The sequence below is a fragment of the Gymnodraco acuticeps genome, unplaced genomic scaffold (assembly GCF_902827175.1).
Source record: "Gymnodraco acuticeps unplaced genomic scaffold, fGymAcu1.1, whole genome shotgun sequence".
In the NCBI taxonomy this organism is placed as follows: domain Eukaryota; kingdom Metazoa; phylum Chordata; class Actinopteri; order Perciformes; family Bathydraconidae; genus Gymnodraco; species Gymnodraco acuticeps.
In genome coordinates, this window is record NW_022992119.1 from 3,259 (window position 1) to 21,740 (window position 18,482).

Consider the following 18,482-nt stretch of genomic DNA (forward strand, 5'->3'; position numbering starts at 1 on the left):
TGAAGAAGAGGGGACACATGTTGATGTAGAAGAGACATGAGGAAGTGGATTTTGCATAATAGGTGACCTTTAAATTACTCAACATTAGCTTAGCTGTTAGCCCAAACGTCTAGTTATCCGAATACCTTAACGTTAGCTCATTAGCTTAGCTGTTAGCTGAATTACACGACGTCCTTCTGCTTTTTACTGTTGTTTCTCTCAGAGGTCTATCTTATCTTAAACCAGCCATTAATCAAACCTTTTTTTTTTAAACTGTTTTGTCCTGCAGAGGTGTCCCGAAACGACTCGTGTCCCGACCTGCCTGAGATCCAGAACGGATGGAAGACTACGTCCCACATCGCTCTGGTTCGAGGGGCGCAGATCACCTATCAGTGCGACCCGGGATACGACCTGGTGGGCCGGGAGACCCTCGCCTGCCAGCTGGACCTCTCCTGGAGCAACCAGCCGCCATTCTGCGAAAAGAGTCAGTTCTTATCTTATTTATCAATCTGTTATTGTTGATGGGAAGCCGTGCAGATGGTGTCTTTGTTGTTCTCCGTGTCTGCTTCTTTCCAAGAAATGATGGAGACCAAAATGCTGTGGAAACTTTCATTTATAATTAGCAGCAAAGGGTTTGACAGAATTATGGGCAAGTGCCAAATGTAGAAAGAGCCATTTAAAATCCGTCTAAGTGATACTTTCCTTAACTTTTGGATGACTGATTCTTATAAACACTTAGTTCTGATGATATGAATGTCTCTCCGTGTGTTTCTCAGTCATGTACTGCTCAGACCCGGGACACGTGGAGCACTCGACCCGCTCCCTCTCCGACCCCAAGCTCCTGGTGGGAACAACGATTCAGTACAGCTGCACCGCCGGCTTCATCCTGCAGGGCGGCGCCACCATCAGCTGCTACGGACGAGAGCCGGGGACCCCCGTGTGGACCGCCAAACTCCCCCACTGTGTTAGTGAGTATCAGGAGAGAAGGCAAGAGTACACACATCCTCTCATCAAGTAGAAGTACAGATACTCGTGTTTAAAAATACTCTGGTAAAAGTAGAAGTACTGACTAAACTTCTTTACTCAAGTAAAAGTAAAGAGGCTTTGAAATGTACTTCAGTAAAAAGTACCCATAACTAGCAGCTGCTTTAAAGAGTACCTGACCTCCCTTTATATTAATAGAACAATAATGTCATTGTTAGCTAATGAATGTTTCCGTGCTGAACAACGGCAACATGACAACGTTTCCATTGGTCCCTCTTCTTTAGAGAAGACCAGGAAATGATGGATACACGGATCGTGTTCAAATCAATAGGCACGCAATGACTCTAAAGAATAATGATCACGCATCAAACACACATTCAGACTAAAGGAACCAGCTGTTTGGAAAATGAGAGAAGTAGAAAGTACAAGTATTTGTGTTCAACATGTAATAAGTAGAAAGTACAGGTATTTGAGTTCAACATGTAAGAAGTAGAAAGTACAGGTATTTGAGTTCAACATGTAAGAAGTAGAAAGTACAGGTATTTGAGTTCAACATGTAAGAAGTAGAAAGTACAGGTATTTGAGTTCAACATGTAAGAAGTAGAAAGTACAGGTATTTGAGTTCAACATGTTAGAAGTAGAAAGTACAGGTATTTGAGTTCAACATGTTAGAAGTAGAAAGTACAGGTATTTGTGTTCAGCATGTAAGAAGTAGAAAGTACAGGTATTTGAGTTCAACATGTAAGAAGTAGAAAGTACAGGTATTTGTGTTCAACATGTAAGAAGTAGAAAGTACAGGTATTTGAGTTCAACATGTGAGAAGTAGAAAGTACAGGTATTTGAGTTCAACATGTAAGAAGTAGAAAGTACAGGTATTTGGGTTCAACATGTAAGAAGTAGAAAGTACAGGTATTTGAGTTCAACATGTAAGGAGTAGAAAGTACAGGTATTTGAGTTCAACATGTAAGAAGTAGAAAGTACAGGTATTTGAGTTCAACATGTAAGAAGTAGAAAGTACAGGTATTTGAGTTCAACATGTAAGAAGTAGAAAGTACAGGTATTTGAGTTCAACATGTAAGAAGTAGAAAGTACAAGTATTTGGGTTCAACATGTGAGAAGTAGAAAGTACAGGTATTTGGGTTCAACATGTAAGAAGTAGAAAGTACAGGTATTTGAGTTCAACATGTAAGAAGTAGAAAGTACAGGTATTTGAGTTCAACATGTAAGAAGTAGAAAGTACAGGTATTTGAGTTCAACATGTAAGAAGTAGAAAGTACAAGTATTTGGGTTCAACATGTGAGAAGTAGAAAGTACAGGTATTTGGGTTCAACATGTAAGAAGTAGAAAGTACAGGTATTTGAGTTCAACATGTAAGAAGTAGAAAGTACAGGTATTTGAGTTCAACATGTAAGAAGTAGAAAGTACAGGTATTTGAGTTCAACATGTAAGAAGTAGAAAGTACAGGTATTTGAGTTCAACATGTAAGAAGTAGAAAGTACAGGTATTTGTGTTCAACATGTAAGAAGTAGAAAGTACAGGTATTTGGGTTCAACATGTAAGAAGTAGAAAGTACAGGTATTTGTGTTCAACATGTGAGAAGTAGAAAGTACAGGTATTTGAGTTCAACATGTAAGAAGTAGAAAGTACAGGTATTTGTGTTCAACATGTGAGAAGTAGAAAGTACAGGTATTTGAGTTCAACATGTCAGAAGTAGAAAGTACAGGTATTTGAGTTCAACATGTAAGAAGTAGAAAGTACAGGTATTTGAGTTCAACATGTAAGAAGTAGAAAGTACAGGTATTTGTGTTCAACATGTAAGAAGTAGAAAGTACAGGTATTTGAGTTCAACATGTAAGAAGTAGAAAGTACAGGTATTTGAGTTCAACATGTAAGAAGTAGAAAGTACAGGTATTTGAGTTCAACATGTGAGAAGTAGAAAGTTCAGGTATTTGTGTTCAACATGTAAGAAGTAGAAAGTACAGGTATTTGGGTTCAACATGTAAGAAGTAGAAAGTACAGGTATTTGAGTTCAACATGTGAGAAGTAGAAAGTTCAGGTATTTGTGTTCAACATGTAAGAAGTAGAAAGTACAGGTATTTGAGTTCAACATGTAAGAAGTAGAAAGTACAGGTATTTGAGTTCAACATGTAAGAAGTAGAAAGTACAGGTATTTGAGTTCAACATGTGAGAAGTAGAAAGTACAGGTATTTGTGTTCAACATGTAAGAAGTAGAAAGTACAGGTATTTGTGTTCAACATGTAAGAAGTAGAAAGTACAGGTATTTGGGTTCAACCTGTAAGAAGTAGAAAGTACAGGTATTTGAGTTCAACATGTGAGAAGTAGAAAGTACAGGTATTTGAGTTCAACATGTAAGAAGTAGAAAGTACAGGTATTTGAGTTCAACATGTAAGAAGTAGAAAGTACAGGTATTTGTGTTCAACATGTAAGAAGTAGAAAGTACAGGTATTTGAGTTCAACATGTAAGAAGTAGAAAGTACAGGTATTTGAGTTCAACATGTGAGAAGTAGAAAGTTCAGGTATTTGTGTTCAACATGTAAGAAGTAGAGAGTACAGGTATTTGTGTTCAACATGTAAGAAGTAGAAAGTACAGGTATTTGGGTTCAACATGTAAGAAGTAGAAAGTACAGGTATTTGAGTTCAACATGTGAGAAGTAGAAAGTACAGGTATTTGGGTTCAACATGTGAGAAGTAGAAAGTACAGGTATTTGAGTTCAACATGTAAGAAGTAGAAAGTACAGGTATTTGAGTTCAACATGTAAGAAGTAGAAAGTACAGGTATTTGTGTTCAACATGTAAGAAGTAGAAAGTACAGGTATTTGAGTTCAACATGTAAGAAGTAGAAAGTACAGGTATTTGAGTTCAACATGTGAGAAGTAGAAAGTTCAGGTATTTGTGTTCAACATGTAAGAAGTAGAAAGTACAGGTATTTGAGTTCAACATGTGAGAAGTAGAAAGTTCAGGTATTTGTGTTCAACATGTAAGAAGTAGAAAGTACAGGTATTTGAGTTCAACATGTAAGAAGTAGAAAGTACAGGTATTTGAGTTCAACATGTGAGAAGTAGAAAGTTCAGGTATTTGAGTTCAACATGTAAGAAGTAGAAAGTACAGGTATTTGAGTTCAACATGTAAGAAGTAGAAAGTACAGGTATTTGAGTTCAACATGTGAGAAGTAGAAAGTACAGGTATTTGTGTTCAACATGTAAGAAGTAGAAAGTACAGGTATTTGGGTTCAACATGTGAGAAGTAGAAAGTACAGGTATTTGAGTTCAACATGTAAGAAGTAGAAAGTACAGGTATTTGAGTTCAACATGTAAGAAGTAGAAAGTACAGGTATTTGAGTTCAACATGTGAGAAGTAGAAAGTACAGGTATTTGTGTTCAACATGTAAGAAGTAGAAAGTACAGGTATTTGGGTTCAACATGTGAGAAGTAGAAAGTACAGGTATTTGAGTTCAACATGTAAGAAGTAGAAAGTACAAACTTGAACAAATAAAAACTTGTTTTCAAGAGTCTTGAAGATGCGTTGTCTAAAAACAAGACCCTCTATCTCACTGCATTGTTACCTCTTCAGTTATTAGGTCGTATATCGAGTCTAAAGACATATTCTGACTAGAAATGAGACGAATATACTTGGCAAGATTTTGAGTTTTTATGGTGAGTGGGTTTGTGTGATTTCTCTCTCTCGTTCCTGCACTGATCATCACAGCGTCTCCACATGCCAGCTCATATCAACGTGTGTGTGTGTGTGTGTGTGTGTGTGTGTGTGTGTGTGTGTGTGTGTGTGTGTGTGTGTGTGTGTGTGTGTGGGTGTGTGTGTGTGTGTATGTGTGTGATATGGTAATGCCATGCTAATGCACCGTACCAATCAACCCTCACCACCTGGAGATTATCCGTGATTCATTTCACCTCAGCATGAGAGAAACTGTCAGATCTGACATTCGAGCTGACGTAAAACCCTCTGATCCGAGAAACTCAAAGGCCAAATTCCAAACCGCCCCCTGCACACTACCCCTCCGTTTGCGCGTTCGCACAGAGGGGAACAAGGTGCTTACAAATAGTTCCGTGAAAACATTAACTGATAAAATGCACAACGTGATGGACATTTAATATTGACATACAGATGTTAACAACTTCATGGTGACCTCGAATCGTTTTTTAACTTAGGATAATTTACTCATTAATCTATAAAAGTGTATATTTACAGAGACTGTCGCAAAAACTAAGCAGCTTATAAATCAGATTTAAGAAGGGAGCCTCGTTCAGCTGCGAGTGAGACTACAGACCTAGTTCACTCCATCACGGAGGGGGAGTGGGTAGGGTGTGGTTTGGAATTGGGCCTAAATATCCATGTTTTTTCTTTTGCTTCTTCCTCAGCGGAGGAGTCTGTTTCCTGTGAGAATCCCGGTCTGCCCGACAACGGATACCAGATCCTGTCCAAGAGGCTGTACCTGCCCGGGGAGTCGCTCACCTTCGTCTGTTACCAGGGTTACGAGCTAATTGGAGAGGATGCAATTAAATGCATCATGGGAACCCCGTCCTTCTGGAGCGGCCCTCTTCCGTTCTGCATGGGTGAGACTGCTCAGAAAGGCTTTTGGATTCATGCATGAAGTCAGTATTCAGTATACTTTCCCCCCCAATGCTCGTTGATCCAGATTGATCCCCCGATGCATGCTAATGACCGTTTGCTAATCAGAAGCATTCCTTAAGTAGTCCAACAGCAGGGACATTGAGAGTTACAGCAAGTGGCATAGAAAAAAGGCATGACATATTAGAAATAAGCAAAGCACACATTAGTAATACAAATAGGCACTCAAAAAGGATTACAAGCTATTTCAGTCAAACTAAGTAACAGAGATAGCATATCAAGTAACCCTTAAAAATAAATACATTTAGGTGATTATAGCGCAGTACAATTGCAAATAAGTGTTTATATTGCTCTATAGGTGTTAGTATTTCACCCAGAGGGAGTTTCTCTTCCACCCCCCCCCCAGAGAGTCAGGTGTTTGCAGGGCTAATCATATTAATAAAGGTTATTTATACAGCACCTTTCATGCTTGACGCCCAAAGTATGACAGAACAATAACAATGAGGAACATAATTGTTATGACCTGGCTCAAAAGGCCACAACAAAAAGGAGACACACCATGTCAACGGTTATCAAAATATGTTTATTTAAAGGAAACAATCCAAATTAGCCAAATGAAATGAAGTGCAACAATAAGTAAGGCATGAGGTGTGGACGTCAGTGGTATCAGTGGTGTGAATGCAGGGTGAGGGTTGCATGAATGTGTGAGAGTGTTGAGGTGCACAAAGTAAAGTAACAACAACATATACTCAACAAAACCGGGGGCCTGTAGGGAAAAGCAGAGAGGAGCACAAAGAGGAGCAGAGAGAGGAGCAGAGAGGAGCAGAGAGAGCACAGAGAGGAGCAGAGAGAGCACAGAGAGGAGCAGAGAGGAGCAGAGAGGAGCAGAGAGAGCACAGAGAGGAGCAGAGAGAGCACAGAGAGAGCACAGAGAGGAGCAGAGAGAGCACAGAGAGGAGCAGAGAGAGCACAGAGAGGAGCAGAGAGAGCACAGAGAGAGCACAGAGAGCACAGAGAGAGCACAGAGAGGAGCAGAGAGAGCACAGAGAGGAGCAGAGAGAGCACAGAGAGGAGCAGAGAGAGGAGCAGAGAGAGCACAGAGAGAGCACAGAGAGGAGCAGAGAGAGGAGCAGAGAGAGGAGCAGAGAGAGCACAGAGAGCACAGAGAGAGCACAGAGAGCACAGAGAGAGCACAGAGAGGAGCAGAGAGAGCACAGAGAGGAGCAGAGAGGAGCAGAGAGGAGCAGAGAGGAGCAGAGAGAGCACAGAGAGGAGCAGAGAGAGCACAGAGGGGAGCAGAGAGAGCACAGAGAGGAGCAGAGAGAGCACAGAGGAGCAGAGAGAGGAGCAGAGAGAGCACAGAGAGAGCACAGAGAGAGCACAGAGAGCAGAGAGAGGAGCAGAGAGCACAGAGAGAGCACAGAGAGAGCACAGAGGAGCAGAGAGAGGAGCAGAGAGAGCACAGAGAGGAGCAGAGAGAGCACAGAGAGGAGCAGAGAGCACAGAGAGAGCACAGAGAGGAGCAGAGAGAGGAGCAGAGAGAGGAGCAGAGAGAGCACAGAGAGCACAGAGAGAGCACAGAGAGCACAGAGAGAGCACAGAGAGCAGAGAGAGAGCACAGAGAGGAGCAGAGAGAGCACAGAGAGGAGCAGAGAGGAGCAGAGAGAGCAGAGAGAGCAGAGAGAGCAGAGAGAGCAGAGAGAGCAGAGAGAGGAGCAGAGAGGAGCAGAGAGGAGCAGAGAGAGCACAGAGAGGAGCAGAGAGAGCACAGAGAGGAGCAGAGAGAGCACAGAGAGGAGCAGAGAGAGGAGCAGAGAGGAGCAGAGAGAGCACAGAGAGGAGCAGAGAGAGCAGAGAGGAGCAGAGAGAGCAGAGAGGAGCAGAGAGAGGAGCAGAGAGAGCACAGAGAGGAGCAGAGAGAGCACAGAGAGGAGCAGAGAGAGCAGAGAGAGCAGAGAGGAGCAGAGAGAGCAGAGAGAGCCCAGAGAGGAGCAGAGAGAGGAGCAGAGAGGAGCAGAGAGGAGCAGAGTGGAGCAGAGAGAGGAGCAGAGAGAGCAGAGAGAGGAGCAGAGAGAGCCCAGAGTGGAGCAGAGAGAGGAGCAGAGAGAGCCCAGAGAGGAGCAGAGAGAGCACAGAGAGAGGAGCAGAGAGAGCACAGAGAGAGGAGCAGAGAGAGCACAGAGAGAGGAGCAGAGAGAGCACAGAGAGAGGAGCAGAGAGAGCACAGAGAGGCTCTAAATAGCTGGGCAGGACACCAGACCCAGGTGCCCTGAGTTACTGTCATCAAGGTAATCACTGGAGCCAATGCAGCACGGACAGAACAGCCACACCCTCTCTACTGATGACCCCACAGCGGCATCGCAGTTAAAAACAAGGTACAAACAAACAGAAATAGTTATATCACTGAACCGTAAAACAATGAAACAATAAAACATGAACAGTGATACTACGAGAGAATTACAATGGCCCCAAAGTCAGAGCCAAATTAAAAAGATAGGTCTTTCATTTACTTTTAAAAATGCCAATGGAGGCTGTTCTAAGATCAAATGGGAATCCACAGTTTGGGGCGATATAAATCAGAAAGCAGCCGCTCCAGTTTAAAGAGACATCAGAACAGAAACAACCTTTCAAAATACAACAGGAAACAGATACACTAAAAACTAGGATCATAATAACTGTTGAATAAAGGTCCTTACACACCAACCGGATTGTTGGCGTCGATAGATGTCGATAGATGTCTGGCCGTCGATGAGCGTCCTGTCGCCCTGCTCAGGTTGGTGTGTCCCGCCCATGGATGCATAATAAGGACTGGATACAGCGTGGGAGGCGGGGCCTCACTCATTCCTATGAGAGCTGCTCATTAGCGCATGATGACAAAATGGCCCAACTTTTGAGAGAGCGAAACGTCACAGATTACCCAGCATGCCTGAGAAGTTCATAGAGCATGCGCAACTTTAACCAAAATGCTCGTTCACATTAAGCACGTCAATTTGTACACGTAACAGCACCGCGCGTTCATGACAGCATGGTACTGGATTGTTATGATGGATTTTGATATTAACGAGGCGGCCGCGGCAGTTAGTAGCTAGCGGCTAGCTAGTCATTATGCTAATTTATGTACTTTTATATCACGCTGATCAAATCAAATCAAGTTTTATTTATATAGCACATTTATAAACGATGTTTGGTCGAGCCAAAGTGCTGAACTTAAAATAAAAATAGCCTACAGTAGAGACACTTTACAGCAAATACAACAGCACAGATTGTTCAGAATATCAGTATGAGAAAAACGACACCCTCTGTCCTCAGACCCTCTGTCCTTAGACCCTCTGTCCTTAGACCCTCTGTCCTTAGACCCTCTGTCCTCAGACCCTCTGTCCTTAGACCCTCTGTCCTTAGACCCTCTGTCCTTAGACCCTCTGTCCTTAGACCCTCTGTCCTCAGACCCTCTGTCCTCAGACCCTCTGTCCTTAGACCCTCTGTTCTCAGACCCTCTGTCCTCAGACCCTCTGTCCTTAGACCCTCTGTCCTTAGACCCTCTGTCCTTAGACCCTCTGTCCTCAGACCCTCTGTCCTTAGACCCTCTGTCCTCAGACCCTCTGTCCTCAGACCCTCTGTCCTCAGACCCTCTGTCCTTAGACCCTCTGTCCTCAGACCCTCTGTCCTTAGACCCTCTGTCCTTAGACCCTCTGTCCTTAGACCCTCTGTCCTCAGACCCTCTGTCCTTAGACCCTCTGTCCTTAGACCCTCTGTCCTTAGACCCTCTGTCCTCAGACCCTCTGTCCTTAGACCCTCTGTCCTCAGACCCTCTGTCCTTAGACCCTCTGTCCTTAGACCCTCTGTCCTCAGACCCTCTGTCCTTAGACCCTCTGTCCTCAGACCCTCTGTCCTTAGACCCTCTGTCCTCAGACCCTCTGTCCTCAGACCCTCTGTCCTCAGACCCTCTGTCCTTAGACCCTCTGTCCTTAGACCCTCTGTCCTTAGACCCTCTGTCCTCAGACCCTCTGTCCTTAGACCCTCTGTCCTTAGACCCTCTGTCCTTAGACCCTCTGTCCTCAGACCCTCTGTCCTTAGACCCTCTGTCCTCAGACCCTCTGTCCTTAGACCCTCAGCCCTTAGACCCTCTGTCCTTAGACCCTCTGTCCTTAGACCCTCTGTCCTTAGACCCTCTGTCCTCAGACCCTCTGTCCTTAGACCCTCTGTCCTCAGACCCTCTGTCCTTAGACCCTCTGTCCTTAGACCCTCTGTCCTCAGACCCTCTGTCCTTAGACCCTCTGTCCTCAGACCCTCTGTCCTTAGACCCTCTGTCCTCAGACCCTCTGTCCTTAGACCCTCTGTCCTCAGACCCTCTGTCCTTAGACCCTCTGTCCTTAGACCCTCTGTCCTTAGACCCTCTGTCCTCAGACCCTCTGTCCTTAGACCCTCTGTCCTTAGACCCTCTGTCCTTAGACCCTCTGTCCTCAGACCCTCTGTCCTTAGACCCTCTGTCCTCAGACCCTCTGTCCTTAGACCCTCAGCCCTTAGACCCTCTGTCCTTAGACCCTCTGTCCTTAGACCCTCTGTCCTTAGACCCTCACATCGTACAAGAAAAAACTTCCAGAGAAAACCCACAGTTTAAAGGGAACATGGGAGAAACCTCAGGGAGAGCAACAGAGGAGGATCCCTCTCCCAGGACGGACAGACGTGCAATAGATGCCGTGTGTAAATGGAAGAGATAATACATTTTACAGCGTAGGTAGGAAGACCACATGTAACAGGATCTAGTGATATCCAAGCAACACAGCTTAATTTAGCATGATACTTGTGTGGGTTGTACATGAAACCACTTGGTAATATATAAAAAAATATATAGGCCTATGTATATGTATATATTATTGCACTGTATAAATATATATATACGTATATATGTATATATATATACATATATATATATATATATATGTGTATATATATACATATATATATATGTATATATATACATATATATATGTGTATATATATGTATATATACACAGTGCAATAAGCTTCTTAGTGCAATAATAAGCTACAGGAACGTTAATCTACGTCGGTAATATTAACTTTATTTAATACAACATTTACGGTACAAGATGTAATCATACAGCCCATGTAGTATAATATTTTATAAATGATGAATTGCAGCAAACATGTGCAATATATCCATTATTACAGCTCCGTGGGCAGTAAGGCGATATGGGTCCGTTCTTATTGTGCATCCATGGGTAAAGAGAAACTCATGTAGTGCTGAACACGTAACATGAACGTGCCGGGCGGCGCGGTCCCGTGGGTTAGATGCGCGTTCATAATGCCGAGGGAAATAACTCTCAGAATAACGTTATTAGCACATTTTTACAACTTGAGGAACGAATGTTTTTAATAAGGGCTATACAAGTGTTCATACTGGGTTGTTTATTTAGTTTAAAAAAAAATTATCCAACGAGTTACAGACCACTCTTTCCCCATGTAAGTCAATGGGAAAAAGTGTTTCCGGGCCTGGCAACCAAACGGAAGTGTAGTACCGCCGTTTGGCCAGCACGAATATTTTCATCTGAGTCCGGTGCACTTCCTGGTTGCTTGGTCCCGCCCCTTCGTGCCTTTTCGGCCGTGCCGACGCCTTCCGCCGCCGATTCGACTTGTTGAATCGGGAGGCCGTCGGCCAAAGAAATCACTCTGATTGGCTGTTCAGCTAGCGAATCAGTGCATGAGAAGCTAAACGGAAGTGAGGGACCCAAACAAACTATTAAGAAGGCAAATGTGAGATTTCCTTGAACTCCAGCTCTCGACAGGTTCGGGAAAGCCCTGTGAGCTTCTCGCTGTAGAGGGAAGATGGAACGCACGCCATTTGTTGTTTGTTTATATCACGCAGTCTGTCTTCCGGTTGTTGAATGACGAATACACACTACCGCCGCCTGCTGGTAAGGAGAGGTATTGTCCGGGCCTTGAGACGTACTCAGATAACTGGCTTACAAACGGCAGAATGCGACTGGTAGGACATTCTGTGATATTTGGCAGTAGCTACTGTATTTTTGGGACTTACTAAATATGTTTCTGGCGTCTCAAACATCATGGTGCTTTGGGTCTCTGAAAGCTATGATGCCAACTTCTTCACTAGATTTAGCAACTTCATTTCCAAAAGAAAAGTGCCTCGGGATGCGATCACATGACCAGCTGACAGTTCAACCAGGAGAGACTTCATTGTGTTTAAAGAACATGTATCGACACATGCCATACGATAAATGTTAAGTCTTTGGCGATTAGACCCCGATCCTGAAATGCTATATCTAAAGGGGGAAACGCAGCCGTGAGCGTAGGGAACCCCCCGGGGTCTAGACACTGGTGATGATGATGAGGATCTGGATTTGATGAGGGGATGGGATGAAGAGGGGGTGTGATGAGTGCGGAGTGAACCAGTCTTCCTGAAAGAACTTGCGCTGAGCTTCTTTACTTTCAGAGTGAGGCATTTAATATCATATGATAGAACTTAAGTTCCTCTAAATCAATACTAGTTTTAGATAGTTCTGTTCTGTATGAATCTTGTGCATAAAACTACAACAACAAATAAACAAAACAACAACAAAAAGAGGTGATAAAGACCCTAACCCCTTAAGGTGGATCATGATTAAGAATCAGATCAGAAATACTTTATTTAAGCTGATGGTTACGTAAGAATGGCTCCATTTTCTTTAATACAATTAAATGACATTTATAGTAAATCAAATTGAATACAATTAAATCCTAAAATGAAATAGTGCTCCATGTAGGAAAGATGGTGGGCTGTTGTCATGCATGTAGCCATGGCCCGTCGTCTCTCCCTCCATGAGAGTACAGAGCATGAGGATTAGCAAACGGTCATTTCAACCCCCTTGTTCCACACAAGCCCCAGAAGAAGAAGTGAGATGTGTTTTCCCATCATGTGACTGACACTCAGAATGATGTCTTGCAGCCTACAGTAGCTGCTTTGACCACCATGATCTGGAAGGTGAGTGTTACCTGTCCTCCATGTTGCTGTGGGCTGAAAAGACCCCCGCAAAAACACTTCACCTCTAACCATAACCCTAACAGCTGATGCTCCGCCTACACTGCGTTACTATAGTTACTACCCCAGTTCCTAAACTGTAATGGAAACGCGGCCGTGAGCCGAGCGAGGCCCTGCAGTGGAAAAGCGCCATTAGTCTCGTTGTCAGCTTTTAGAGTCCTGTTGTGAAGAGGGGAATGTATAGTAGGGGTCCCACGGGCACAATTAGCATAAGTTGCGTTAATTAGCATATGCTGGCAAAGTGGTTGTGGGGGTAACTGAGGATGCTGAATCCATTTCTGACATTTTCAGGATCAAAATCGGCCAATTATTCATCAAAATCAAGCCCTAAGAGCAACACATACTGACACCTGGTTAAAACTGCCATTTCTGATCCTGAAAATGTCAGAAATGGATGTGGTGGAATTTCTTGATATGAACTCGTCAAAGAGATGTCTTTCTGGTCCTTTCATCTTTTGCAAAAGAGGCAAACAACACGAAGAGCAATGTCTCCACAGCCGAGTGCAACTCAAACTGAAGAGAGCACTTTTATACAGTTACAATGAATACATGCTTAGTCATGAGATAACTGACCCTATCAATAGACCCATGATCAGCTCACTGTGTGGTCACATGACACCTTGTGGCTGATCACCTTCCTGAGTGCTGACATCTACTGTCTCTTGACATGTAAGGATTACACAATTGTATTATTTATATGTTAAATATAACAGCATTCAATTCTCTGATAATCATAATTTCTGTTAGAAACTCTCCCTGGTCCCCGGCTTGAGCTTCAGCCTCAGGATCCATGTATCTGTGATCCTCTCCAGAATGGAAGGAGTCATCACATACAGAGCATCAACTAGTTCCTGAGCAGTGTCCTTCACATGCTGATATCCAAGAGAGGGAGTTACAGTCACAAGATGGAGGAATGCCGGTTCTTGAACTCAACAAAACACTGACTTTTTTCCTCAAAATGCTGACTTTTTTCTCAAAATCATTTTTTTTACTTTCTCTCAAAATTCTGTCGTTTTTCTCAAAATCTCAAAATTATGATTTCTCTCAAAATTATGTATTTTTTCTCAAATTCGAACTTTTTTCTCAAAATATTTTTTTTTAAATTTCTCGCAAAATTATGCCTTTTTTCTCAAAATCTCAAAATTCGGACTTTTCTTGAATACTTAAACATGTTAATAATCCCTGGTCCCCAGTTTGAGCTTCAGCCTCAGGATCCATGTGTCTGTGATCCTCTCCAGAATGGAAGTAGTCATCACATACAGAGCATCAACTAGTTCCTGAACAGTGTCCTTCACATGCTGATATCAAGAGAGGGAGTTACACAGTCACAAGATGGAGGAATAGAAAGCAGTATTCAATGTTTACTTCAGATTAGCTCCACGTCAGAAATGAGCATGCTTGATGTCTCTCTCCATAGAGGCTGAATCATCATGTTAATCACATAGCTATCATCTGCCTCAAACAGTCCTGATGCTCTTCTAGGTAATCACACATCCTGCCATGTTCACAGCTACAGTTGATACCTTTGTTAGCATGCTACTCTCATGTTGGAAGAGTATTTTCCCAACAATTTCCATTACAACACCAGAACCACTCCAACATTGTCCAAGATCGACCAAGCCATTTCTATCAACTATTGTCTGCATAGGATATCATGTCATTGTATGCTAATGAGGACCCTGACTATACATTTTCTGGCAACCAGCCTCTCTGTTTCTGCTCTGCCTGTTGTGTGTGTGTGTTCCCGCCTGTTTGCATGTGTTTACACCTGTGTGTGCTTTGCCTTCCTGCCCTGGACTTACTGAGGTTGTGTGATTGGTTTTAATTAACCGGTTTTATGAATGTGTTGTCTCTCTCAGTGGCTCGAGCGACGGCAGGCTCCAAGCTGGACGGGGGAAACGTGGCGCTCGCCATCTTCATCATCGTTCTGGTTCTGTCCGTGCTGCTCGGGGGGGCTTATGTCTACGTGACACGGTAAGAAACAAGCGTCAGTGTGTGGGGACAATAACAACAAATATAATTGATTTAATTAAGTACAGTTAAATGTGATTCTCCAAACTAGGTCTCTAATTGATAAAGCTGTTTTTCAAGTCTTTAAATGACTTGTTATCAACCCAAGACACCATGTGAAACCTCCCTCTGGAACATCTTCTCCAAACTGGCGTCTGTAAATATGTTTTTCTGTCTCCTCCTCTTCCTCCTCTTCCTCCCCTCAGATGCAGATATCACTCCAACCTGAGGCTTCCTCTGATCTACCCCCACCCGTACCGACAGATCACCGTGGAGACGGAGTTCGATAACCCGCTGTATGAGACCGGAGGAGTGAGTTTAAGAAATAATACCAACACTGAGCAGCGTCACTAACACCATCCATCTCCCTGCAGTCACCTCTCAGCCATATTTCTGCACTACCTACATCTATGGACACACACACACACACACACACACACACACACACACACACACACACACACACACACACACACACACACACACTGCTAATAACTATTTATTGTAACTTTGATTTGCCTCTTCATACTACTCCACTTACATTTGGAAGAATATTTGTTTTTTAGGTACCTACCTACCTACCTACCTACCTACCTACCTACCTAGGTAGGTAGGTAGGTAGGTAGGTAGGTAGGTAGGTAGGTAGGTAGGTAGGTAGGTAGGTAGGTAGGTAGGTAGGTAGGTAGGTAGGTAGGTAGGTAGGTAGGTAGGTAGGTAGGTAGGTAGGTAGATGGATATATATACAGTATAGATAGATAGATACTTTATTGATCCCGATTTGGGAAATTCTATCGTCACAGAAGCATAAGTGTGTTCAGACTTCATAATACAATACTTAAAATACTTAAAAGAGTGGTAAAAGAGACTTAACAATACAAATGAAAAGGAACAAAATGAAAACTATTATATCAAATATAAACAATCTGTCTCACTGCAATACCCTCTCAGAGCCATGGTACTGTAATACCTACATCTAGCTATTAACTATGGACACACACCGAGTACATTTACTTCCGTACTGTGCTTGAGTATAATTTTAAGGTACTTTTATTTGCCTCTTTATCTACTCTAAAATATGTTACTTGTTACTGCCCTACATCTATTTGCAGACTCTGTTGTGATTGCTCAACCAATTTACAGATGTCCCGCCCCTTAGCCTATCACGTACAATCTGTTGCAGCGCTAGCCAATAGGAGCCGAGTATTCCATAGTGATGTCACTTTGTTGCAGAACTCTGGGATTTTCGCCTTTGCAGACCATTGACATGCACGAGGGAAAACTACACATCGGGCCTCTTTAAGTAGAATATCTGAGTTTACTTTCACCTGTGCTGCCTACCCAGAAGCCTTTTAACTGGTTTTAGTACCTACTGTATTTACAATGTTGTTTTTAAACTATTATGTATCTCTTTTAAGGTCTTATTAAGTGTTAAGGTTCATGTAAACCCTGTAACCCTAAGTGTTAAGGTTAATACCTAATACCTTACCTTAGTACTAACTTCTATTTCTCTCTCATTACCAGGACTCTCGTGAATATGAAGTATCGATATGAAGAAGGAGTAGTTTCTGAAACGTCCCCCATCCCTCCTCCTCTTCCTCCTCTTCCTCCCCTCCTTCCTCCTTCTCCACCCAGCAGGAGGCCATGTAAATAAAATAGATGATGTCTAGCCCCTTCTGCCACGAGAAGCAAAGACTGATGATACTGAAGGCATGATGGGAAACATGAGAGGGAACAAGAGAGGGAACAAGAGAGGGAACAAGAGAGGGAACAGGAAACAAGAGAAGGAGTCAGTGTTGAACTTCAAAGCGCCAGGTGATGGAGGACGGAGGGGAAAAAGGTTTTGGGTGTGAATTGGAATAAAGGGGCAGGACACAGAGAGAGGAAGTAAAGGCGATTAAAGCACTTTGTTATTATTTTTGTTAATTGTAAAAATGTTTTGAAAGGATCCTGGAAAATGTGTCTAAAAGAGTTGTAATCTTTAAGATTTTCAAACTGATATTTTTGAACTATTTATGGTCGGTGTTTCCTGCAATAGCCACTCGACATATTTATATTCAGTGGTTTCGATTTGTTTAAACGGCGGAGTCTGATATTCACATATACTGGGTTCACATTTGTCTTAGCTGTTTACGCTCCCACTTAGCTTCAATGCTAACCAGATACTTCCTGCTGCCATTTCTGTTGTTTAAAATATCAAAACATACGGTGGCTTTTATGGTGAAGCGCTCACAGGAAGTACTGTCTCCAAGGTTAGGGCTTATAATCTTTAAAAACGATCCTGGCTGCACTTTAATGAGACAGCAAACTGTGGAAAGCTACATTAGCTGTGAGTTAGCCGCCAACAGCATTTCTTTGACTTCAACAGAAACTCTGGTTCCTTCTTTCATTTATCTCATATTTCCTCTCATTTCTGCACCTTCACCAATGACATTCATTTAGACCCCGGTAACATTTTCAACTGCCACAAAACGGTCAAATAACGCTCGACCCTGTGGATTTGCGTCTACTTGCATGGTGACATTGCCTCAAAATCCACCTAGCCTCCTGTCTGAACCATGAATGTAATAACTAGACTCAACAATTGTTTGTACACACACCTGCCCATGCTATTAGTGTGTGCAAAAGGTATTAAATGTGTGTTTACAGTTAAAGATTTGTCTTGAAAATGGAGGTCAACGGGGAAAAAAACCTATTATTGGATCATAACTGGCCGAATTCACATTAAGTGGAAGCGCTGAGTCCATTAATGCATCCATGGTCTGAACACTGTGCAAAACAACATGCATGAACAACCTCACCTGAAATCTTAAGGATGAGTCTTAAAGGGGACACATTTGTTGTTTACATGCACACTCATGTCGAGCCACAAACTGTTAATACGAGGAAGGAAATATTGAAAAGCTTTTTGTATTCCTTTCCTCATTATTTTGTAACTGTGTCCTGCCCCCTGCCTGTGGAAAGGATGTTTGTATCAGCAGGTCCAGCTCTGGCTTTACTTCCAGTCAAATCTGTGACTTTAAGGCCTTTTCTCACATGTATTTCAATGTTGTAATCCGGCCTCTCAGTCTCCAGCTCTGGACCCGCTGGCTTCTAAATGTAAAATAGCTGCAGACGCGAAAAGGTTTGCGATGTAAATAAAGCGTAGAAACTGACGAGCTCAATCAAAACCCACCAGATGATGTAATTTATTTTGATGTACTGTACATGTCATGTTTTATGCAGATTGATAAATGTACATTTTCATTATGAGAAGAACAAATGTTAAAAGTTTCCCTAAATAAATGGTTAAGACTTTGAATAAAAAAATCTACAAAATACTTTTTAAACATCGAGGCGTTCGGTTCCATTCTTTGGTGTCGATGTGTTTCTTTTTCAGGGTCAAAATATACTTTATTTCATATTTAATATCTTAACTTTTCTACTTTTACTTGAGTAACACTTTGAATGCAGGACTTTTACTGAAACAGAGTATTCCTACTTTTACTCAAGAACAAGATCTGAGTACTTTTACATTACATTACATTTAGCTGACGCTTTTATCCAAAGCGACTTACAATAAGTGCGTTCGACCAACAAAATATAAACTTGAAGAAAACAGAATCATATAAGTACATCAGGCTTCATAGAGCAAAAACATTTCAAGTGCTACTCAACTGGCTTTAGATAAGCCAGCCCTTTATTAGTATATAAGTGCTTTGTTAATAGTTCTATCGCTCGAAGTGGAGTCGAAAGAGATGAGTTTTCAGTCTGGAAGATGTGTAAGCTATCTGCTGTCCTGATGTCAATGGGGAGCTCATTCCACCATCCTGGAGCCAGGATAGCAAACCCACGTGTTTTTGCTGATGGGAAC

At 42.5% G+C, this 18,482-nt stretch overlaps 1 protein-coding gene across 1 annotated transcript; it reads left to right on the plus strand.

Annotated features, from left to right (window-relative positions):
- Nucleotides 1-225: 225 nt before the first annotated feature.
- LOC117537803 (seizure 6-like protein) lies at nucleotides 226-17,958 on the plus strand (the record flags this gene model as incomplete). The annotated part of the gene is made up of 7 exons (XM_034203172.1): nucleotides 226-463; nucleotides 756-947; nucleotides 5,358-5,552; nucleotides 12,530-12,565; nucleotides 14,482-14,596; nucleotides 14,839-14,944; nucleotides 16,154-17,958. Coding segments are annotated over 7 exons (912 nt in total), but the record flags the coding sequence as incomplete, so codon positions are not given.
- Nucleotides 17,959-18,482: the final 524 nt, after the last annotated feature.